At 42.4% G+C, this 24,337-nt stretch overlaps 1 protein-coding gene across 3 annotated transcripts in view; it reads right to left on the bottom strand.

Annotated features, from left to right (window-relative positions):
* MEIS2 (Meis homeobox 2) overlaps positions 1 to 23,593 on the bottom strand; it is a 198,564-nt gene extending 174,971 nt beyond the window's left edge. For 2 of the 3 annotated variants that reach the window (XM_061180537.1, XM_061180538.1), the window contains exons 1-7: positions 23,335 to 23,593; positions 21,830 to 22,062; positions 20,176 to 20,317; positions 19,409 to 19,459; positions 18,350 to 18,400; positions 17,428 to 17,577; positions 7,666 to 7,780 (exon numbers count right to left, since the gene is read on the bottom strand). In XM_061180537.1, coding sequence (XP_061036520.1) covers positions 7,666 to 7,780; positions 17,428 to 17,577; positions 18,350 to 18,400; positions 19,409 to 19,459; positions 20,176 to 20,317; positions 21,830 to 22,062; positions 23,335 to 23,346 — 754 coding nt within the window. In that variant the 5' untranslated portion in view covers positions 23,347 to 23,593. Of the gene's footprint in view, positions 1 to 7,665; positions 7,781 to 17,427; positions 17,578 to 18,349; positions 18,401 to 19,408; positions 19,460 to 20,175; positions 20,318 to 21,829; positions 22,063 to 23,334 lie in introns of those variants that run through there. The other variant, XM_061180539.1, reaches the window with a different exon arrangement.
* Positions 23,594 to 24,337: the final 744 nt, after the last annotated feature.

Below are 24,337 nucleotides of genomic sequence, written 5' to 3'. Positions count from 1 at the left end.
TTGCTGATCGTTAGAAAGGGAGTGAATAGCTCACGACTACTGAGGGATAAATTTGGTAGACAAAAATGGTTTATATTATTGTCTGTTGTGACATCAAAATATTTTTAAAGGCCAAATTAAAAGCAAATGTCAAATAGGAAGATGAAGAAAAAGTTATTCTCCCACTACCCCACCACCCCCCTTCCCAAATTTAAAACAATAAGAATTTCAAGGAACTTTCTGAGGGTAGAAATAAGAAAGACAGAGAAAAGGGAGAAAAATAGCATGGCGTCATTATAGACTATTCTTCCGAAGTAAAGACAAGACAATGAACGGAAAAAATAGAACACGTGTATTACAATGTATAGCACCATAAGGCTGTGTTTGATGCTCTGGAGGGCTTCAACAAGTACTGTTCAGCCAAAAATCAATTGAAAAATCAGCATGATAACAGAGCATGAGTTGCCCTATAATAGCCTTAAGACCCCCAAGGCTATGCAAGTCCCTTTCATCTGCCACACTGCACTGACTCCAGGGGATCCTCACTTCCCCTCCCTGAGTACTGTGCCCGGCTGTATTTCTAACCCACTGCCTTACCCTCCCTTAGAAAGGGGAGCTGACAGGTCTGAGGATATTTTAAAGCGGTTCTAAAGAATTTTTTTTCTTTCTGCTTTATTCTTTATCTTTTCTGGACATGTGCACTCAAATTCATCCTATAATATCCACAATTTCCACAATATTAAATGGTCAGGCATAATCTCTGATTAACCTAGTAATGTTCTCATGTTCTGAATGCCTTAACTAACCTACATGAAACTGCCCCTTAATAAAATCAGAGTTCAGGTTTATGCAAACGTGACATGTAAGCAATTCACTGCATTGTTATAAAAATACATATAGAGTTCATTCCAAGATTTCATCTCAATATTTCTTCAATCACTTCCTCACAATGCCTGGTTTGTTCAGTTTATATTTCTACTTGGCATTTGGTGCAAACCCCCAAAGATAAGATACATCTGTCCCCTAGTCACAGATCTTGGCATTTTTACCTTAACTCAATCGTGAAATGATTGGTTGAAAATTACCTTGCTTATCACCAGGATTTCCTCATAATAAAACATTTTACTTCCAAACTTCTGAATGTGACATGAGATGTACCAACTCAGGAGTGACATATTAAAGCTTAAGGAGGACATATAAACACCCTGATCCGTGTAAGGGAAGGAAAAGCTAATTGGAAGTCAGCTTCCCTGTGATTATCAGCTTGTTTATGGGGAGGGAGGATGCCTCTGAATGGCACTGTAAATTCATCCCTGATTATAGCGTTAAAACCAGAGCTCATTTCCACAAGCTCCCCGAAAGCCCCCCACCCAATCCATTTTGTTTAGTTACAAAGGGTTGTGTACTGTTTTCAGAGAATGACAGTTTCTCATGCTCTGATTTTCTCCAGTTTCAAGAAAAATTAATCAGTTGCACAAGCCAGTTGTCAGATTTCACTTCCCTCATGGCAGAAAGCACACATATTCATTGTCTGCTATAAGAATAAATTTTAGTAATTTTTCCCCATGTCAATATGAATATTAGACTGACCCAATTAATATGAAATGCTTCTATGCTGCTGGAACAGACAGTGCTACAGAAAGAGCCATTTGCACAACCTGTTCATGATTATGGGCCATAAGGACACAAAGATGGCACACACATTTGTGGACCATCTGAATTCTTACACGGAAAGGGGAGGGGGAAGGGGAAACGGCATGACGTTAGCTTGACTGTCGTGGGTCATGTTTTTTAATCCGGAGTATTGGACATGTAACACAGCAACAAGAGCTGATCATTTTGTTTAATCACCTTTTGGATCTTTGCCAGATGGTCTCTATTGAGAGTGCTGCAAACAGAAAGAGATGAACTGCATCTAACACGCCACCAGAGCTTTCCCGTAAATGTCTGAGAACAGATTCCAACAAGAATTTAGTCTCAGAGCAGAAAGGGATACATTTAAAAACTATGTGCATTAACTATACTTTTCCCCATAGAATCCTCACTTGGCATGAATAATTTACCCACTCTTATGCTAATGGGATCATGAAAGTATCCCTCTGTCTTTAGTGCAGCTATTCTCAGCTTTCAGTAATTACCCCACCCAGTGAAAATAACATGGCTTCTGCATTGAACGGCCGACTAGTACCTGACAATTAGAAAGATCATGGCTGACAGTGGACTGGTCCAGAACTGGACAGAGAACCCTTGTAGCCCAAGGAAGAGTACAGACACAAAGTAACACTGGTCATGGGGGGGAATGAATAGGGATGAAAAGTGGAGGAAAAGGGGGAAAAAAAATTTCCATTGTCAACCTTTCCTTTCTCTGACTTGCTATCAAGATTTTACTTAAGCAAAAATATGTTCTTCTTTACATTATTAAGTGTAAAAGACATTCATGACAGGATTCCTTTTAAAGGAAAAAAAAGAGACCACACTTAAGGAAAAGAACTAGAGTTATCTTGAAAGCACATCTGCATTAAGTATTTATCAGAATTTTTAAAAATCTAAATAGTGGAAAATCCTCTGCATTTTGATTTTTGGAGGGAAAAAAAAAGATTACCAAACCCAAAAAAAAAAACAAAAAAGAAAACTCTTTCTCAACCTCTGTCCACAACTCCATGTTAGGTAGTTCACTGTGTAAAAATTATCAGGCTAAAACATCTGGGAAAGAAAGCTATGAAACAGCAGGGAACGTGGCTGGTTTATTGTTTATCTTTTGTTTATGAGGCAGTATTCAAGTTTAATTACTACTCTAAATTAAACTTTAACTGGCATCAGGAGACATCCCTTTACATTACTAAGTTAAAAAAAAAAATCTAGAAATCCCAACTCCGGGTTTTTCAAGTAAGTTGATACATATAGGAAGAAATTACTCAAAATTAACAGCAATTATAGAAAGCTTTAAGCATTTATGGGCACCATTACATGCTCCTAGAGCACTTATTTATTAGAAGAGTTTAATTTTATTTCTAACGGTTGCTATTCCAAAAAGTCCTAAGAAAATCAACGGAAATTATTTGCATGTTTGCTGATGATTAAAGGATAGTATTCTTTTTGACTTTCTTTGGGGAGCCAAAAGAGAATGAAAATGCAACATAAATATTCTATAATACAACAGCTTCTTCTGTGGCAATGTTCGATTCTCAATTACATTCTCAGTGAATCTTCTTATACAATTAGGAGGACAGGAAGGAAAAAAAATGTCACCGTATTTATCATAGCAGTAAGTGACCAGTTTTGGATGAACTTAGTTCTAGGAAAAATAAAAGTTAAAAGCAACTAGCAAAAGATTATGCCAGATGGCATCTGTCATATTGTATTTAGGGTTATTTTAAAGAGATTGCCGCCACTATGAAAACATTCCATTGACAGAGTTTTCCTAGACTGAATAAGAAATCCCAGTAGAACATATTCAGGACCCATATAAGTGGGTTTGAGGTTTTTTTCCCCCTCCTTTAAATATAGAACTGGAATATTTTGGTGGAGAAGATACTATTTCATGCATTATATCATAACTCAACGGTGTAATCCTATCTTAGACTCTTGCTCACCTATAAACACATTAAATCTACAGTGGGTATTTTTAGATTTCAACACCATGATTTCTGAAGAGCTGTGTAATAAATAAATATCTAGCTATGGAATTCTAGTCTCGTTGCCTGGATGACAGAAAGAGACATCAACAGAGCAGTTTGGTAGGTGGCAGAGTTGAGGGGAACTATGCTGGCTTGTACAGCCCTGTGTCCTGAAAGATGAGAGACGTATAGATGCTCGAATGCTAATGGATTTAGGTTAAACTGGGTCTGGCAACAGTATGGTTAACGTGCGTGTGGTGTGCATTGTGAGCTCAGCAGTTACTGGGCCAACTGTCTCGGTATTTCTGGGAATCCTGCCTATTCACAGTGCAGGGATTGTTCAATTGCTGCAAAATGTACAAAATGAATTTTACAAAAATGAATTGTAAGGAAGGCCCCATTACAACAATTTTACAGCAAAGATGTCAACATCAATTTTTCTTTCATGCCTAGCTAATGATTAAAACAGCATATTCCATTTGCCTAAGACCATTTATTTCATACTGGCACATCAAAATATTGAAATACAAAGTTATCTTTACTCTACCCTTTTTATTCACTGCTGCTGAACCCACACCATTGTTCAAACCCGGAAAAAATAAAACAAACTTGGCACGAAATACTTAAAACAAAGGCTCATCAATATCCTCCAATTTGTCAACATCTCAATTACAGCACTGGAAAAAATGTAAATTTCATGTGCTCTAAACACTGAGAGGTCTATTCTCTTGCCAATTCACATGCGTAACTCCCATCAGCGTTAATGGGAGTTACACAAACCCATCAATAATAATAATACTTTGTACATATATTGTGCCTTTCATCTAAGGCTCTCGAAGTGCTCTGTGAACAAGGGGGCTGCTTCCTAGTCTTTACTCTGGCAAAACCCACAATGAAATACAAAGCAGCTTTTGACTCATCAGGTACAGAATTAGGGACCCCAAGCCTTATTATCAAGCCCAATTTTACTGATGGGAAGCCAGACACAAAGAGGGCCAGTTACTTCCCCAGAGTCCCAGTCTGCACCCTAATTTCATCCCTGAAAAACCAGATTTTTTTCTTCATTTTCATGTGACTAACAAGATAAAATCCCTTCCTTTAGCTGCTTTTAGCCAAAGAAATCAGAGTGAATTAGTCTGGTTCCTATTTATGTAGTTTACTGCTAGGCATGTGCCGTGTGGAAAAGATAGTAAGGTCAGGTTTCACATTTTATCAAGTTTGTTTCTTAGAATATTTTTAAAATTTGATTTTTCCCCCTCCTTTTGGTTTGCTGCACAAACACGGAGAAGGAAAAGATGACCTTTCACCTGTGTAACTGTAGCTCTTTCCCTATCAAGTCATAAAATAATGAGATATTTTTAAGTTCCAAAGTAAAGATGTGTATGACTCATTTTAGTAGAAATATTCCCCAAATTATAAAGCAACATAAATGCATATATTGTTTTACAGCATATGGCTATTAAAGTTTAATTTAAAATGTGTATGAAAACATTGTCTTTAGTACAATTCATCCCTATTTTTTCTGTTTATCATAATTTGTTTTGAAACTGAATCATTTTACAGTTTTCCATATGCCTGTTGTGCTAATAAATTCTGAATAAGCAAGAAAACTCTTTTCTAAACTACAATGCTTGGTTTCCAATGAAACACTTTAATATGTTTAATACGAAGAACATAAATTTCCTTCGTAGGTTTTCCATTATACATCGACCCTAAGATTTAACCTAGGATAAGCATATGTGATTTCAGTCAATATCTCTGTTGACTTTGCCCTGAAGCAGATAATTAATCTTTCCCACAGAAAGCTACTCTGGACAATTTGGTGGGACAAAATACCTTGAAAACATATATAGAATACCCTTCAACATGTGTTTTGGAGTCACTGATGTGGTCAGCCAGGTAGGAAATTCTCCATGCCAAGAGAGTCTCCATTTTCTAGGAATCATAACTTTTTTTGTCCCTCACACTTTAATACAGTAAAACGACTGACTTCCTCGTACTCAAACACATAAGCTACCATGTCCATTCTTTAATCCCACGGAGATATGATTAAAGGAACAAAATCCTACAGGGATCAAATCCTTCAACGTGGCATCAGTGGGTGCAGCTACCCACAACACAGAGGTTTGTGCGTTACGGTTTTTACCCAATGTATCGGTCTCAGAGTTTTTCTCTTTCCAGACCAAAAACAAAAGCAAAAATAATAAGCCAGCAAAACTAACCAAAATGATAAAACTCTATGCCTTGGCCGTGGCCGCAGCTGTCCTGTGCTCCAAACCTCAGGGTCGTCCTTCTCTGCCTTCCCTTCTCTCTGGTCCTCTCCTGCTACCTTGCTGGCCATAACTCAACCAAGCCAACTGAACCAGTCAGTTTTAAATTTCAGTTGGGACCTTGGTGACCTGTTAATGAATCTACAGAGAGGAGAAAAACTCACAGTGTCGAGTTATGCCTGGTGTTGCTAGCTGACTTTGAGTCAGAAATGCTTGAAGCGTTAACGTAATTGCAAGAATGTGAAAAATGAAGCGCCGGGCTCCTGAGAAAAGTGAAAGGTCAAAGCGAGCCTCACACACAACAGTCTTTGGAAGATAGCCTCATTAGACCATTAAGCCTGCTTCTCCTTTCCCCCTCTCTCGTACGTACCATGTTTAGGGTAATTTGCTTTTATTAATAAATACATTTCCTCCTTTGTGGCACAGTAATTTGGGGTGGAGGGGAAGGGCGGAGTCTTAGAAAGCTTTTCAGATTTAACCACACCAAGAAGTCCTTCTCCATGACATGGAAACACAATGAAGCCACTGCGTTGCAGATCTACCGAATGTATATACATTTCATCTTCAAAATGCCTTATAGTTTAGTTTTCTTACATACAATCTAAGTGGTCTAATAAAAACAGTATAGAAAGCCTAAACAGATACAGTTCACAAGTTCTTCCACAATTTACCATCTGATAGTATTCATTTCTGTGTTAGTTGCAACTTGCTTAAACCTAGATTCTAAGTTGGACCCATTCGTAAGTTAATGGCATCCTAGAAGGGACACTTTTCTAGACTCTTCTAGAATACTAGGAATCCAAAATCCATGGCCAGGAACTTGGAGGAGTAAAGGCACTCGCCCTACATCAACCACCCTTTTCTAAATGGCATGTATGACTACAGCTCAAGCTGTTCAACTGTCCTCCACTTGGAAGACTGTCTAATGCTTAAATATTGTGGCCATAAACACAGTCATAATAGAGATGAAATAGACCTAGGAGATCAGACACCATCTAATGTAAAATATTAAAAAGTAAAACCTATACACTTTCCTGGCCCACATTCAATAATGCATCTTCTTTTAAATTATTATTTTAGCCACAGAAGAGTCATCCCTACCAATATATAATTGCTCTCTGTGTGATAGGTGAGTCTTAAATGGTAAAATTTATTCTAAATTACTCTAGGCTTCCTTGTCACCTGTAGCTGACGTCCCCCTTGCCTTCTGATTATTCTAATTTTTAGGATTTGTGACAAAAGTCACCACGTCAGCTGAATGGAAATGGGGACAAATAATCTAAGAATTTCAAAATCCACCTTCCCAAAATACGATTCCATATAAAATTCACACAGTACTTTGGAGCTAATAAGAACAGATTTCTGCATCATGTGTGCTTTAGAGGCAACATTGCCTGATTATAGAAAACGCTTATAGTTGATGTTACAAATAAAATATCCCATTTATAGTATAATTCAAACGACTGCATCATAGCAGCAAAGTAGATCTGTCATTCTATTTACTTACACACAGGAGTAAAGTGCAGATAACCAAATTTGTAAAAGAATTGGCAGAACTAATCGATTGTTATTGTAATGCCTGCTTAAAGATTAGACATCTCACTTTGGCCTTTTTTTTTTTTTTTTTGTAAGTAATGTAAGTTAAGGAAAGGAAATACTGTCTCCCTAAATAGCAGCTGATTACACTCCCTAACCTGCCACTCTCCTGTTTACAGGGAGGCAGATGTACCAATATCATAAAATACTGAAGTTATTTTAGTCATGCCCACTTTGCACAGGGAGAATGCTTGACCTTTTACCTTGCTCACTGCTGTTGTCTCCACTCTGGGATGCATGGCCCCCACTGGAGGGCCCTGGGGTGCCTGCTGAGTGGGTGGAAGTTGCATCATCGTGGTCTCGCCAAGATGCAGGATTCTGATGTCAGGAGGCCAAGGAATTTTTCCACAGTTACCATTTCAGCCATAAATGAGGAATCAAGAGGAAAGGTGCAGAGAGAGACAAAAAATATGTACATATTAGTATTTGGGGAATTAGGCACATATAGATGCCATGTTACAGTATGTTGTCTTTTCAGCAATAGGTACCAAAAGAAAGAAAAGATGCTCTAAAATCATGATGAAGTGATGGTTACATCAGTGTACACATTTGCTAAAACCAACTGAAATAGATGCTTAAAACAGATGCATTTTATTATATACAAATTATACCTCAATAAAGTGAATTTTTAAAGTTAGGAAAAAAAAAAACCTCCTTAAAAATCTAAAAGCCTGCTATCTTAATTAGGGCACACTCTTCCAAGATATAGGTCCCAGTGCTCTTGGATACCAAATACTTCAGAACATTAACATCTACAAAACTCTATGACTCCCTTAAAAAGTTCACAGACTGTAGAACGTATGGGACAGCCCTTCACATCAAATACACTGCCCTAAAACAGCCTGAACTAACTCTCAAAATTATCGTCAACTTATTATACAACCAACAGAGACAATAATATTAATCACTGCATCAATACCTTCTGCTTTAATTTGCACAAACAACAATCAGAAAATGAAACAACTATGAACTGTTACCCATCTAATAAGATGGATAAGACTTCCTTTTGAGCTGCATAGAAGGTTTAAAGTCACAGAGCAGTGTTTTTTCCTGGAAGAACTGCTTGTTTTAAAGGACACATAAGGTAAGCCGAGAGTTATAGCTCACGCTACTTTGCTGAGTGTATTCTTCTCCTGTTCCTCCTCCCCTTTCCTGATCATTCCCAATACCCTGCTGTTGCTTAAAGGAAAACAGGAATTCTAATGTACAGGAAGGACTTTATCAGCACCACATGAAGGCAGGCAAGAGATGGAATTTCCTCTGGCAGAAATGGAGAGTAGGAACAGCACATGAAACAGACCAGCCTTAAGGACAGAGCTGTACACTTGTCACCTGTATGCAATGACTTTAACTAAGCACACAGAGCTACTAGCAAGCAAATTTGTTCCAGGGTGCGGGGCAATACTTTGGGGGCAAAATAATCTAAAAAGCCCCATCAATCTCTCAAAGTATACTATTTCTTCTTACAAGAATTGGTGACTAAGGACTCAGACTCACATGCCTGTAGGCAACATGTTAACATCTTGACCATCTGAAAACAACCTTGCCGTGTTGTCATTATATATAGTTTATCCAGAAAAAAATCAGTCTATCATTTTTCTCAACCTCAACCCTATAATGTACAAATAGAACATAAAACTTCACCAAAATAAAATCAAGAAACCAAGGTGAGACAAAATAGGGAGCGAGTCTCATTTGGAAGAAGAAGAACAACAAAAAACATGTTTGCCTCTACAGATCTGCTACAAACCACTGTAAATTAATATTTAGCATTTTTGATAGATGGTGAAATGACCCAAAGCTCTAGAGATTAATAACACCTCTATCAAATAATGCTGCTGAAACTGCTATCACGCAAGCCATTGGTTCAGAGGGAAAACCTTAAGCAGAAATTTTGCGACTATGAATATGGCACAGGTATAGATCTCTAAAGTAAAGATACGTTTTCGAAAGTAGATTAGGGAACAAAGTCGAGCAGAATAAAATGAAAACCAAGGTTCTCTGCTGCCTGTATGAAGACAAAGTCGTGCCTGTGACATCTCTTTTTGTCTAAATTAGAAACCCCTCCAATAGTTTCATGCTAAAAGCAAACAGAATACAGGGACTCTTCAAGATTTGCAACCTTTTCGCGTCAGCTGTTTGCCGATGGTAATCAGATAAAGAGCTAGAAGAAAAGAAAGAAAGAAAGAAGGAAGGAAAGAAAGGAAGGAAGAAGGAAAGGAAGGAAGGAAGGAAGGAAGAAAGAAACAAAGAATAGCATGGTGTGAGTTTAGTCCTGCAACAACACTGGCTAGAGCCTTCTTTTAGAAAATGCAATTACTGCAACACAGTCACCTAAGCTAAACTTCTCAGCGTACACAGCAAGTGATGTAAATTTTATGCACCACAGGCTTTTTATTAAGCTGGCTGCTATAAAAGCTCCTTACCCCTCATGAAAATTGCAATAATTAACCACCAACACCTCAACTATGTTTTAAGGCAAATGTCATCTAATAGCTATTATATAATCGTTCAAATGAAGGTCCAGCGAGTCTTTCTGTTTGGGCGCTAGAATAATTTTAAGGGATCACTCAGAAGGACTTCCTGCAATGGAAAGCACTGGTCTGTCCCCATCAGTCAAACCTGTACTGAGTTTTAAAGTCAGGCCTCACTAGTTTAAAATTCAGTTGATTTCCTTCCCTGGTTTTCTGGAGGAGGTGGTCTCTAAACCAAAGGGGTGAAAAATAGGCCACATAAGCAAATATTACTTTTAGAGCAGCCGGTTCCTCCAAACGAGTTGGGTCTTGGGTTTTCAGCCCAGTCCTGAAATTTGCTCAAGTTCACTATCTAACCCACCATGCCCCCGTCTCTTCTGCCTTATCTCCCTCACATCCTCAAAGATGCTGTCCTACAAAAGTGTCACAAGATGTTTATTTCCATAGAGTGTCTCAAGGTTTATGATCTAGGTTGAGAGACTGACCCAAGCTAGTACCAGGATATTCATCTAACTTGAAAGTAGGAAAAACAGCTGAATGCCTCTGAGGTTTCAAGGTTGAAGAGTTACCCCACAGTTTTCTGTACTCAGCTACACCCTGGTGACTTGATCAAAGACACATATTGATAATCTGGCCAATAAAAAACTGCTACCTCCTCCATAAAAAAACTTTAGAAGCAACATGGATAGATACAATATAGTCCTTTACCCATAACACTGGTTTGTTCTCAGACTGAAATATTTGTTTGTATCACAACTCCTTTCTTCTTCTTCTTTTCCCTCCCTAGATAGTTTCCAAGTTTACATCTTTCAAGAATAACTGCCTGGCTTTCTGCCAAATTATATGCAGAAGTTTAGTGAATCTTGAAACCAAAGTGGCATATGAAAGCATGCAAAACACATGACGTACGTAGAAAAATAAAGGGAAATGCTTTCTGTGTGCATGTGTGTGGGTGAGTAGTCAGGTAGATGCATTCCACAATATACGTCCTGTTCTTCAGCCAAAAGTATCATGAAGACATCCGAGGGCAAGAAGGAAACATGCTTCTATTCCCAGAGGCTTTAATAATTAGGAGTCAAATATGGTACTCTTCTTGCTCTTATGTAATTGCGTTAAAGAGCGGTGTTAGCAGGAGGAAAGCAGTGAATACTGAGTGGAGCACAATAGAAGGAGATGGAAAATAGATACAAGAAGCTAGGTCTCCAGGGGCAGTATTTTCTATTTGCTGGGTTACAGACTCACAGCTCATAATGCAAGTTGTAATTAATATAAAAGCAAGAGACAAGATGGGGAGAGCTTGTAGTAGCGGGGCCACAGGAGATCACTCTACTGCTCTCCTCTGTTTCTCATTTACACACAGCTTTCCCTAGAAAACACAATTCTGCCAGTGAAAGTTAAAAAAAAATTGATTTAGCACCATCACTGAATTTTGCTAAATCTAGGAAAGAGCATAGAGAGGATAGGCGTCTCTGGGCATAGAAAGCAAATCCTCCACGCGCCTCTTTTGTTGAGGTTGCAGATATGGTGGAAATTATAACGTTTTACACCATTATGGCATTTCTGTGGGGGGGCGGGGCTGCCTATAGGACAATACTTAACAAGTCCCATTGAATTGGCGGGACCGTTGAAATGATTCCACACGGCTCATGGCTCTTCCGTTACAAAAAGACAATGGAGTAAAATGTGTAAGCATTTCTAAATAAATACAAAACCGAATAGGAAAGTAAAATGTATTAAGCTTCTAGGAGTAAAAAAAGAAGCTATACTACACACAAGTTTACCTAAAATAATCTGAAACTCGTCTTAGACCCCAGATGAAAAGGTGATGCAGTGGATGTGGTATAGGAGAAAGAGCCTTAAATTGGAATTAAGACTCAAGGGTGCCACCTCCAACTGTCATGTGACCTCAGGTGATGAACTTCATTTCCCTGGGACTTGTTTCCTTTCTCTCTTTAAAATTAAGAAGTCAGACAAAATAATCCCTAAGGTCACTTCCACTTCTTATTTCTATTATCAAAAAATACTTAAAGCATTTGATTTTCTAGAACCTACACAACTAAAACACGATATATAACACCAAGCCAAAAAAAACCTACGAACTTGTTAAATACTGTAAAGTAATTCAGAATATGTACTTGTAGGTAGAAAGTAAGAATAAACATATTTTAATCAGCAAACGGAGCATGCAAAACTAGTTTGACTCGAGATGTTCACACAATAAAGGCAAGATATGCTTGTAACAGTACACATAATTCATGTAAGTTACAGATTTCCTATGACTTTAAGATGTTTTAACTCCTAATTAACATTGTGCAAAAATTATTTTTAAAAAGAAGAGAAAGACTCCTATCATGAGGTAGTCAAGCCTACAAAAGTTAAAAACGTTAATTGTACAGTTTGAAAAAAATGGTGGAATTTCAACTTTGGTATTCTAAAGTTGACATAAGAACTCAGGAGAACTGTGTGTGCTTTCAGAACATGGACTCACTCTTTAAAAATGTAAATAGAGCCGGGGTCTTTCCCTCATCTCCCTGCTTCCACCCTCTATTAAGCTTTGGGAATTAATATGTGGGCAACTCTCACGGAAGTGGCAGGTACTCTTTGCAAATGATTCCTCCTCCATCTAATGGAGCAACTTTTAGAGAAGACAGAAATTTATTGTTGGTGTGTTATCATGTTATAAAATGTCTCCTATAATTTTGAATTATGTTGGGATACTGTATAGGACGTTTAGCCTGAAAAAAATGGGAAAATGAATTTTTAATATATCAAAGTTTTAATCTGATAGTGAATATCTGTGGCTGTCAACTGCACCTTTGTTTAATTTCATCTCATCACAGTTTCTCTGAAAGCAGACTCCAACTGCACAACCTACATGATTTCGCTAACAAAATTATTCTCGATGGGAAATTGACAGAAATGCCATCAACCACCAGAAACTACACAACAGCAACAGAAACCCATGCCCCCAGCTAGGTCTCCTTGAGTTGGTAGACGGAACTCAGAGGTAGAACTTTCCCGGAACAGGTCCCCCGAGACCTTGGATAACACACCGTGAGGTCTGATCTTACACTAGAACGTAAGAAACTACCTGATAAAATAAATCATTCATATTATTAATGTTAGTCAAATCCCAATATTACCCCTTGATAGTCTATTGACCAATCACTTAAACCTATCTCTCTCCTCGCTGCCCACTCCCGGCTGATTTTTCAGACATTTGCCTGAATTTTGTCAGAAGCAAGGTTCTAGGGATTCTTCCCTTTGACTTAACCCATTTTTTAAAACTGTACAGACAAATAAATTTGACATATTCAGAGATGCAAAAGAAAACAAGAGAATATTTTCATTTAAAATACAGCTTTCAACGTAGAAATTAAAATAATTTTTCTTTTATTAGTCAGGTTATCAGAGCCATTCAATTGTCAGGCACCTGCCATTAACTGTTAGTAGATACAATTGTATTTTCTTCCCTATACTTAATTCATCCAAAAAAATAAATAAATAAAATGTAGTTCTTTATGCACATTAATTAGGAATAACAATATTACTGTATGCACTTCAGGTGAATGGAGCTAAGGTCAGAGAATGTATTTCAAAAACAAATGTAGTTCATTGATCTAAACATGATCTGAAGACATGTAATATCTTTATATGTATAAAGATATTACAGTGCAGACAAATAAAATACATCATTTGTCTGCACTAGATCTAAAGACCCGATCTAAAATTACATAAAGTAGAAAATGTGGATATCACATATTATTCAGAAATAGTACAGACTAGGGAAAGCATGATCATGCCACAACAGTTTTCAAGTTGAAACTTTTTTTCAGGAATTGGTTACTTGACATGTTTATTTTAAACATAATAAATTTGAACGTCTGGGAAACTTAACATGAACTGCAGCTGGAAAATAGAGTTCTACTTCCTTTCACCATCATATTTTTTCTCCCTAATATCCCAAAGAATACTGTAATAGCTGTTTCCTACCTATAAAAATTACTCTTATGTTATAGTAAGAGTATAAAAGACTTTATAATATTAAAAATATTAGCAAGCATTCACTATGAATCTACTAAACATGACAAAATAGTAGCCAATGTTGCAAATTTTATTTTCTATTTAATTCCAAACTTCCTTTTATCAGTATGCCCATCATGTAAGTGTCAATAAGAAATGAACAAATTCAGTCTCTTCACTGAATTTAACGTATGGAAGGTAAGACATTAGCGCTGTCTTCTTTTAATGCATCTATGTTACATCAGATTATTTATATAAAATTATGGAATGTGAAATCAGCATGACAACAGCCTGATTTACTAAGCAATAGTATGTACAACTCATTCTTAAAAGTCAGCCAAAAATACTTGCTTTCAAGATATTTATATCAATTACTTTTACATATTTCTATTTTTAAAAATTTTAATAAAAAAATCAAAAGCTCTTTTGGTACCTAATATTTTGCTCCTGACGCTTCTCTCTCTGCTTTCCACTACGCAGAATCACACACTTGTTCTTTCTTTTCTCTCTTTCACTCTCTCTCTCCCTGCCCGCTCCTTCCTTAAACACACACACACACACACACACACACGCACACAAAGTAGCTTGATACCACTTAATAAGGATAGAGGTGTATGTGTTTTGGGGGTGTCAAACAGCTGTCACAAACTGTCACCTCCAGAAGAGAAACCTTGGCACACAACAAATTAAACTACACTTCTTTTTTAGCTGTCATTATTCATAGCCAATATATTGAAATGCTCTCAGCATTTCATGTGCAAATAAAACCACGAGGAAGCCAGTAGATCAGAATAGTGGGCCAACAGATAAAACAGAGAAAACAACACGCCGTCTTGGTCCTTCTGAAGTGGCTCATCATCACCCCTGCACTAGCGTGCACCAAATGAGATCCAGCCTGGGGCAATGTATTAAATATGCATATCAAAGCAAATGAAAAAGTAAACCTGGAGATTCAAATTGGATATACATTTACATGCTGAAAATGTCCCACTCTACCACTTTTCAGGTAGTGGGTCTGAGGTCTTTTCACTTTTTTTGTGGCTGGGGGATTGAAGGAGGAGGGCAAGCTTGCAGAAGAGGCTGAAGCATAAGAGGATTCACTTTGTAGGGGGAGGCTTGGGAATGAATACATTCCATATACCTATGGTACAGAAGTATCAAAAATGGTAAAAACTCTCCAAGATTTCCTCTCACCTCCTGCATAAAATTCAAGTCCATGGCAAACTTCGCCATTTCCCACTCGGTTTGCTGGTGGAACAAATTATTGCTTCCTTTCAAAACAAATAGCAGGGGACTAAAGTAAAAATGTTATAGTTCAGACTCTAGGAAATAAAAGGTTTTAAATTATGATGCCCAATGAGGTGGCAAGACCTCATGGGTTCAAAATAAATCAGTTGTCATATTTACTTGATTGGGGGCTTCAAAGAGAAGCAACAAATGTTTCAGTTGATTCTTTTATTCAAAGATGATGATTGTTACATTATTAAAGCACTCTCTTCCTAGGTACAACTTCTTTCTTGAGTGTAATTTAATATTCCATAAATTGGCATTGTCTATCAGCCAATACTATAAACAGCCTAGTTTACATCATCTCTTCTATGTAAACATCAGCATGCTCTAGTTCCATACATCCACTTGAAAAAACAATTGCCAAGAAACTGTTTTAGAAAACCAAGTAGTCAAGACCCCTAGAAATGGCACAAGAAAAGCTTTTGGCCGCAGACAACTGTGAACTTCTCATCCTACAAAACCATGTAACTAGATTTCTTCTCATTCCCCCTAATAGTGCAAAATGCATATGAATATAGAAACAGGAAACAATGAAAATAAACAAGTAAATGACAACAACAACACTTTGAACAGAGTGTCATGCCTTGCAGACCACAACCACACATCATATAGCGGCATATCAGCAAATAAACTTTCCATAGCTGCTTGCTGCACCCGTTTGATTTCAGAGAACACACTCAATATACAAAAGAGCTCCCCAACGTTTCCTCCGTCATGATGGGAAAAGACAAGAGGAAAGGTAAGCATGGGAGCTTTCAACGTCACAGTATTTATTCTGTCTCAGAACTGGACTTCAGGACTGAGGTTTTCTTTTCTTCTTTCTTTCTTTCTTCCTTTCTTTCTTTCTTTTCTCCTTTCTTCCTTTCTTTCTTTCTAACTTTTGTCCTTAGGCTGTATGGTTTTCCATACAGCACAAAGGCTAATAATTAAAATCTGTGACTGTACATTTTCAAAACCTTTGGAGAAGGCGGGGGAGAAACTTATTCTCAAGGCATCTCAACTCTTTCCTCTTAACACCCAGGACTGGGGGGTGATGGTGGTGATACAAACTGCCTTCAAGCCTCGATGCCCATTTAACTCCACGGAGTGTTAAATTAATATTTCAGGCACCAAGTTAGTAGACTATAGCCTATATCATTTAGGTTGTGAGTTCAATCAACTATAATCTATAGACACCCTCTCCCCCACCCCCAGGCTTGGGTTCCTATAAATAAACTGCTGTTCACACCCACTCTTTAACCTCGCCACTCCTGCCTTTCCTACCAGCTGCAATCTTTCTTCTCTTTGCTTCTTTTTCAAATTTTCAGTCTCACTACATATGCTTTTTTTTTTTTTTTTTTGCATCAGACTCACTAGATCGGTTCCAAAATAGGATTAAAAACAGAGAGAATAGAAAGAAATCTCCGTTCCTGGCCTAACACACACAGTCCCTCCTTACTCTACTCTCCGTCCTCATTCACCAACTGTTTGTGTTAAAATTCAACCACTAACCTATGGTTACTCAATCACAATTCCCTTCAGCTTTCTATAATACATTGTTAATATTTGTTTCATCAAGGTTACTGCCTCTTATTATGAAGATGCCTCACGCACTTGGCAATAAGTCCATATACTGACAGTAAGTTTCTATACGGCAAAAGCTCAGAAAACTATAATGTGTTCACTCCTTTTATTTCGAATGCAATGCAAGATTGCCAGTGATTCTCAGAATTGTCATCTCTGCAAGAGACTGAGAAATCAGCCCTCGCTCCCCAATTCTCTTTTCCTTCAGTCCTCTCTTTCCCCCATCCTGTCCAGCTAGCTTTCTTGCCTCTTTCTCCCTGCTGCAATGATTACAGAGTTGAGAAAGCAGAAAAGGCAGTGGTCACCATATCAAACAGATGACTTGCTAACACTCAAGTCACCAAATCCAGGAAACTTTACACATTAAGGGCACAAATCACTCTATCGACTCCCTGGTTTTTTTTGGTTCTCAACATAAATAAGGAGGGGGTCCAAGAAAGGGGAAATGGAGATGAAAGGTATGGCGGAAGTAGTGAGAAAGGGAGAAAAAGACCCCCAGAGAGACCAGATTATTTAAAAAGAAAACTCAGTCAGTGGAGCTAGAGGTTACAACAAATTTTTCAAAAATGCTTTGCCCCGTGGTCTTAAAAGAATGCCAAAGGCTCACAGACTTACATGGTCAGCGAGATTTGTGGAGGAGCCTGAAAGTTCTTCGTGATCTGACTTGGAGCTGCCGTCTCTTTCATCAATGACGAGGTCTATAGGCATTTTCCCCTTCAAACAGCTAATGTACCGGTGGCAGAAGTTATCACACAGTTCGTGGACCTAGAAGGAGGGTCAAGGCGGAGGGTTCAGCTTGTATTGTTGTTGTTGTTGTCATGGTTTTGTTTCATTTTTAAAGGGAAAAAATATCAGGTTGCAAGGTTTGGAAAGAGCAACAGTGCTATGTCTTCCAAACTAACTCTAATTAATGGGTGTAATAGTTGAAGGCGAGGAAACAATAGAGCAATTGTTGTAGCAGATATTATTCTCCAGAGACTTCCCTGAGCAACAAGTTACAATGAAGGGAGCAGAAACAGGACTGGAAATAACTGGGTTCAGACTGGGAAAATCCGATTTGATGATAACATCAAAACGTTAGAACGCTGGAACTGGGAACAGCATTAGCATTTGTGATTCAATAAGCTAGGAATTTTGTATGTTTCCAGGGGAAAGTGATTGAGCTGCAGAGCAATGTAAAGACAACCCAGCGAGGATGATTCCCTCTGCCAGCACCTAATGCACGCTCTGGGCCTAATAGAGACGCAAGCAGGCTGAATGTCCAGTAACACAAATGGTTTGCTGCATTTCAAAATAATCCTGAACGCCTGGGGAAAAGGGGGGGAGGCGGCTACTTTAAAAGACAGGGCTGTCCTAATTCACCCATCCTCTGAGCCCCTGGGTTGAGGAGCAATGTGAAGGAAGTACGTGGTAACAAGTTGCTCAGAATCTCTCCAGGTACTCAATCCCTCAGACTGGAGGTTTGTTAAAAACATCCCAACTCAACCAGGAGAGGGAAGTGACCAAATCAAAGTGGGGAGTGTCATTTCCTGCTTACCTTTTCTAACTCCAAAAGATGAAACCTTAGTACTTGTATTGCTTGTATCATCTGGAAGAAAAGTTTAGAGTGCGGAGTTAAGGCTCTGTGACGCCTGGGACTCGGAGGTTTCTAGTGGGGGATGGTGAGGGAATGGGGCTGGGAGAAGACACAGGCAAGTGGCCAGGCAAAGCCCACACATCAAGAAATCGTCAGAAAAACCAAGTCATTACTGATCATCTCTGCCTCATTGGCTACGGGGTAGGAATCTGACTCAACCTATGCCGAAGCATTTAATATCTTTACCCCTCACGTTTCCTGAGCTATTTACAAGCACTGCTTTCCTAGGGATAGGCCTTCTTTCTCCGCCTCAGTCCTCTTTAACGTCGCCTCTCTCGACCTCAGGCCAAAATAAAAAAAAAAAAAAAAGAAGAAGAAGAAGAAGAAGAAGAAAGAAAGAAAGGAAGGAAGGAAGGAAGAAAAAAGTCGCTTCTTTGGAGAGAGAAAGCTTTTTAGAACAGCACACCCTGCGAAATCCGTCCTTACTAAAGAAGGAAATACTCAAGAAGAATGGTGAGGCAGGGCCTTTGAAAGCGGATTTAAGTACTTTTAATATTGAAATCGTGCAAATTAGCAAAAGAATCGCACCTAAAAGTGGCCTGCGCTGGCCTGCCCCTCACCCCCCCGCCCACCTCCGCGGCCCGCCCTCCGCCGCGCCGGCGGTGACTTCCTTCGGGTTAGCTGCCCGGGGCTCGGCCGCCTGCCCCGGCAAACAGAGGAAATCACTCACTTCTCGCCGCCTCACTCCCGGGGCCGAGACCTGGGGCGCATCCCCTGCTCTCGCTCTCGGCGCCGCGTCCCCGCTCGCTGCCTCCCTGGGCTCTGCTCGCCCTGACGTCCAACCCGCCCCTCACTCCCAGCTCCCCGGCAGGGGCTCTAAGCTCTTCCCTTCCTCCCCGTCGCTCTGGAGCTTCCAAAGAGGGCTCTGCTCGAACTCCCCGGAGCTCCGGGGAAAAGCGGGTGCTTCTGGGCAAGGAAAGGGGCCCAGGCTGGGGAAAGACAAGAAACAGTGAGCCTTACCAAATTGTCCAGCTCTGGATTTGAGGAAAAAAGTGGCTTTTCGGCGCGAACCTATAGGAAGCAGAGAAAAGTCAGCATGAATTACCACTCCATTTAAAAGAAGAAAAACCCTGTCACCGACTAAACCGTAGTGTGTGAGTGGGGATGGTGGAGGGGCAGTGGCGGAGACGAGGAGAGGGGCTTTGGTAAAACACATGAAACAAACTAGTGTCTTCAGTCAATGGGGTCGGTTGAAAAAGAATCAGGGCCTCCCAGTTCTGGCCCCATTTAGGGGTACCTGGAACCTCTGAGCTGTAGCCGAGAACTCAGGGCCGTTCTCTGGGTCCAAGTACCCCCTTATCCTGCCATCGGCGGGGCTCTGGTTCGCAGCCTCCCTCACCTCCGCGCCGGCGCCGACAGCCCCGAAAGGCGCCCAGCTTCCTTCCCTCCCGGGCACTCTCGGGGCCCTCAAAGCCCCAATCCCCAATTCTTGTTCAAGTAGCTGCAGGCGGGGGAAAAGGCCAAGCCCCAGATTAGGAGCAGGTCAACTTTAATTCGAGGGTCGAGCCCCTGTATTCCTGGCTGGGGGGAAAAACAAACACCCATATTTATCTCTTCTTCCAATTTGCCTCCAGGCTCAAGGATGGGGAGGAGGCGTAGAGCGAGGACTGGGCCGGAGGAACAGATCGGGTGTCCCTGCCTCTTCCTTCTCTTTCAAGTAAAGCTCTGAGGAAAGGGGAGGGGGAGTGAGGGGCTGCAGGAGGGTGAGTGGGTCAAGAAGGTTGGACCTGCTTGGCGAAGACCGCGATGTCCTCGTTGAAGGAGTCGGAGGAGCAGACGTCCCCGCCGGCCACTCCGGGTTCCCGGGGAGTGCAGGTCGCCAGCTCGCACTTCTCAAAGACCAGAGCTAACAGAGGAAACAACGGGTGCCTAACGGGCAGCGCCACGCAGAGACACACACACGGAGACGGGGTGCAGAGGGGAAGGAGCAAGAACTGTAATCAACAAGTTTGGAGGGTTCGGATTCCTTCCTTTCTACCACAGGCACGCATCATACTTTACAACCCTTCCTCAGCCAGCCGAGCCTGGGCCAGAAACAGAAAGGAAAAACGGCCTGGCCCTTTCCCTCTGCTCAGGACTCCCTCAGATCTGGTCGGAGAAGCCCCTGGCCAGTTAGCCCGCCAAGTAAAAAGAGCCTCGGTTCCAACGTAATGAAACAGCCAAGATGCTCAGGCAGTCCGGAGCCCGGTGTTGATCCAGACCCACTCCCCACACGACAGAGGCCGCCCAACCAAACCCTGAGACCCAGCCCTGACCTTCCAAGAGAGGAACACTCCGTGAAATCCAAAATTGCTTTAACTCCGCATTTTAATGGGCATTTCAGAGGAGGCCCAAGGCTCACCTACACACACCCCCGAAGTGATATTTTCCTCAATCTAACCTCTCCACCCCCTTGCCTTATAAACTTGTTTGCTCCACTTCTAGTAAAGCCCGGGTGAGGGGACCAAAATAATAGGAATGGTACACGCCGAGAGCTTCCTTTCAAAGACCACATTTCTCCAGCTGGCGAAAATAAATAAATCGAGTGTTAAAACTTGGAAGTGTGCGTGTGCGCCTGTCCTTTGTGTTCCTCCGGGCGGTTGAGCTACACCTCGGGATGCTTGCGGCCTCCGCCTTCAGGCGCAGTTGCTGTTTACCGACACTGTCCCCTCCCCTCGGCATCCCGCAGCCTTCCCCACCTACCCTCAGCTGGGAGGGCCCGAGTGGTACACGTTGGGGCCGTGCACCCCCATCCCTCCCCGAGTTCTCTCAGAATTTAAAATAATTTCCAGCCATCTCCCTTACTCCCCCCAAGAGCTGCTCTGTGCAAGCAGCAGCCCCTTCCACCCCGCTGCACTTCAAGGTCTGCCCCCTTTATTTACAGAGAATTAAGAAGAGGGTGATTAGGACTTCCTGGCCGACAGAAGCAGCCCTGATCCCAGCTCCAACTTCATTTAGTGACTCACAGACTCTCGGTAGGAAACAGAAAAGGAAAAAAAAGTTGCTCCTCATCGGCAGGAAACTTTCTCCTTCGTCAGGGCCTCTGTTAGGGGGCCTGGAAGGACCAGCTCTGCGTCCTTTGGCCAGGAATCCCGTCCTTGGGGAGAAGGCCCTGGCCACATTCTGAGGACTCAGTCACTCCCGGCTCTGGGGTCCGGAGTGACGGGGCCGTGGTGGTGGAGGAAGCCAAATCTTCCCCAGGACTTACACGCAAGGGGCAGAAGAGCAGGCCCCCTTCCCTGTCCTTTCCTAAGGCCAGCGGTTTCCGCCCCCCTACCCTAAGGAGAAATAACTCCCCACTTGGTCGTCCACCCCCTCATCCCCCCCCCACAGAGACAAACACACACTCGCACTCGCACTCACACAGTACGCTGGGTCGGGAGGGGGTGGAGGTTGGTTTACCCATAGATCGCGTCCTTGTCCCGCTTCAAGGCGTCGTTGACAGCGGATCCCATGCTGGCCGGCATGACATTGGGGTGCGGGGCGTGCGCGCCGTAGTGCTGCGTGGCGTGGAGCGGCGGCCCGTGGTTCAGGTGGTGAACCGGTGGGATCGGCCGCGGCGCGTGAGGGTCTCCGTACATGGAAGCAGGCACCCCTACTCCGTCCATCCCGCCGTAATGGGGCAGCTCATCGTACTGTCAGAACCCGGCAAAGGGGCGGGGGGCGCAGGAGGTGAGAGAGAGCGAGGAGAGCCGAGGGAGGGTAGGAAAAGAAGCAGGGAGAAGAGAGAGAGGAGAGAAGTGGGGAAGGAATAGAGGTGAGAGAGAGGGAGAAGGCCAAGGGAAGAAGAGAGAGGAGGAGGAGGGGGCGGCGGGGAGGGGGGGGCAGGAGAGAAAGAGGGAGGAAAATACAAATAAAAACAAAGTCAGAAAGGAGAAAAGTACCGAGCACGAGTTGAACACACAGAAACCAAACCAGCCGAAACAACGGAGTTGAAAGTTGGGGAGCGGGGGTGTTTTTAAATTTAAAAGATGAAAAAGTATGAACCGAGAGCAGCGTTTAGAGTAGGGAGAGGGGGCGGTGAGGCCGGGGATTGAGGGGGCGCCGGGAGGTCCCGCTCGGGCGGGAGGCAGCAGAACCGTAGCAAGCCAACCGAGGGAGAAGTGGAGTTAGTGTGAGGAGGAAGCCCCGGATCCCACCCCTAACCCCCCTTCGCCTCCTCCAGAGGATCCAATAAATCAAAAGGCGAAATGAAACAAAATAAAGAGAAGAAAAACGCTAATAATCAGGACGAGAACGCCGAGGACGAGGGAAGGCTGGGGCCAGTGCCTCCCCGGGGGCAGGGAGCAGAGGGTGGGGGTGGGGTGCGGGGGAATAACGTGAAAGTTACCAGAAACATTATTTAGCAGCGGATTCCCTGCGTCCTTGTCAATTTCAGAGACAAAACAAGCAGCCCAGGCTAGTCTAGGCGGCGGCGCAGCGGCTGCGGCAGCGCGGCCCCAGCGGCGGCCCCGGCGGCGGCGGCGGCTCCTACGCAGCCGGTGCCCGCCCCGAGCCGCGGGAGCAGCGGCAGCAGCGGCGCAGCAGCGGCAGCGGCGGCAGCAGGAGAACCGGGGGAATCGCGCTGCTGGGGTAAAAGCTGGAGCGAGGCGAAAGCGTGTAACAATTGCACTCGCACACACACACACACACACCACTCACACGCACTCGCCGCCCGCCCGCTCGCACAGCGTTGAAACACGCGCGCCCAGACACGCACACACGCACGCACACACACTCGCACACACGCAGAGGCACGGGGGGGGAAAAGAAGCCGATGAATAATTTTGCTGCTATTTTTTTAAATACTGGCCGCCATCATCAAGCAGCGAGCAGCAGCAGCAGCGTTGAAGGGAGAGGAGGCATCGGGACAGGCCCCTCTTAGGAGAGGATTTATATCTAGGTAAGTGTTGGAGATTTAAACCTACCCTTTGCGCCATCAGTCTGCGCTCCAATAAACTCCTGGATGTGTCGTATATTTAATATCCCAGTCCGGATAAGAAAGTGATCTAGGCTGAAGATTCCTTTTTTTTTTTTTTTCCAAACCAAGGAGACTTCTCCCAGTTTTCCAATATGTTATTTTTAGGGGGGGAAAAAAAAAAGCCCAGGCAAGACAACGAAGAGTTTTTTTTTTTTCCTGTGATATTTCTTCTTTTTCTCTTTTTTCCTCTTCTTCCTCCTCCTCCTGATCTTCCTCCTCCTCCTCCACCTCCTCCTCCTCCCCCCTCCCCTCCTCCTCCTCTTCGGTCCTCCTTTCCCCCTCTTTCTCTTCTCTTCCCCTCAGTTGGAAAAAAAAAAAAAAAGAAAAGAAAAAGAAGAAAAAGAAGAAAAAAAAAATTGTCAAGCCCCCGAACTGAAGGTTACGAGCGGCCCGTCAGCAGCCCACATGTAACCGAACTGTCGTGTTTCATGGCTTTTTGCCACTCCAGCTGTCAATCAAAGCCCGGAATGTCAAGGTAGTGAATGAATGATGGTTGATGATGATGAAGAGGAGGAATCTTTCAGACCCGTTTTTTTCTTCCAGTAAAACTCCGCGAGGGGTTTCTGCTTCTTGAATTTTTCCTCCCCCCCCCCTTAGCTTTGCCCCCGCGGTATCTATAATATGATCCTCTCTCTTTAAAGTATCGTTCAAAGAAAGCAGGGGGGGGAAAATCAAGAAAAAAAATGAATAGTTTGCAAAAACTGGACTTCCTCCCCCCCTTTCCTGGTAGGTATTTTGTCTCTCCCTCTCTCTCTCGCTCGCTCGCTCGCTCTCACTCGCGCTCGCTCTCTCGCGCTCGCTCTCTCTCGCTCTCTTTCTCTCTCTGGGAGATGAGTGAGTGTCAGTAGGTGTTGGCAGGTTGGCTGCTGCCTGGCTTATAGAAGAGCCTCAGTTTGGCGGCGCGGGTCGGCGGCGGGAGAACGAAATGACGGAACCCGGAAGTCGTGGTG

This window comes from Eubalaena glacialis, chromosome 2 (genome assembly GCF_028564815.1).
Source record: "Eubalaena glacialis isolate mEubGla1 chromosome 2, mEubGla1.1.hap2.+ XY, whole genome shotgun sequence".
In the NCBI taxonomy this organism is placed as follows: Eukaryota; Metazoa; Chordata; class Mammalia; order Artiodactyla; family Balaenidae; genus Eubalaena; species Eubalaena glacialis.
This window is presented reverse-complemented; position numbering and strand designations above follow the sequence as displayed.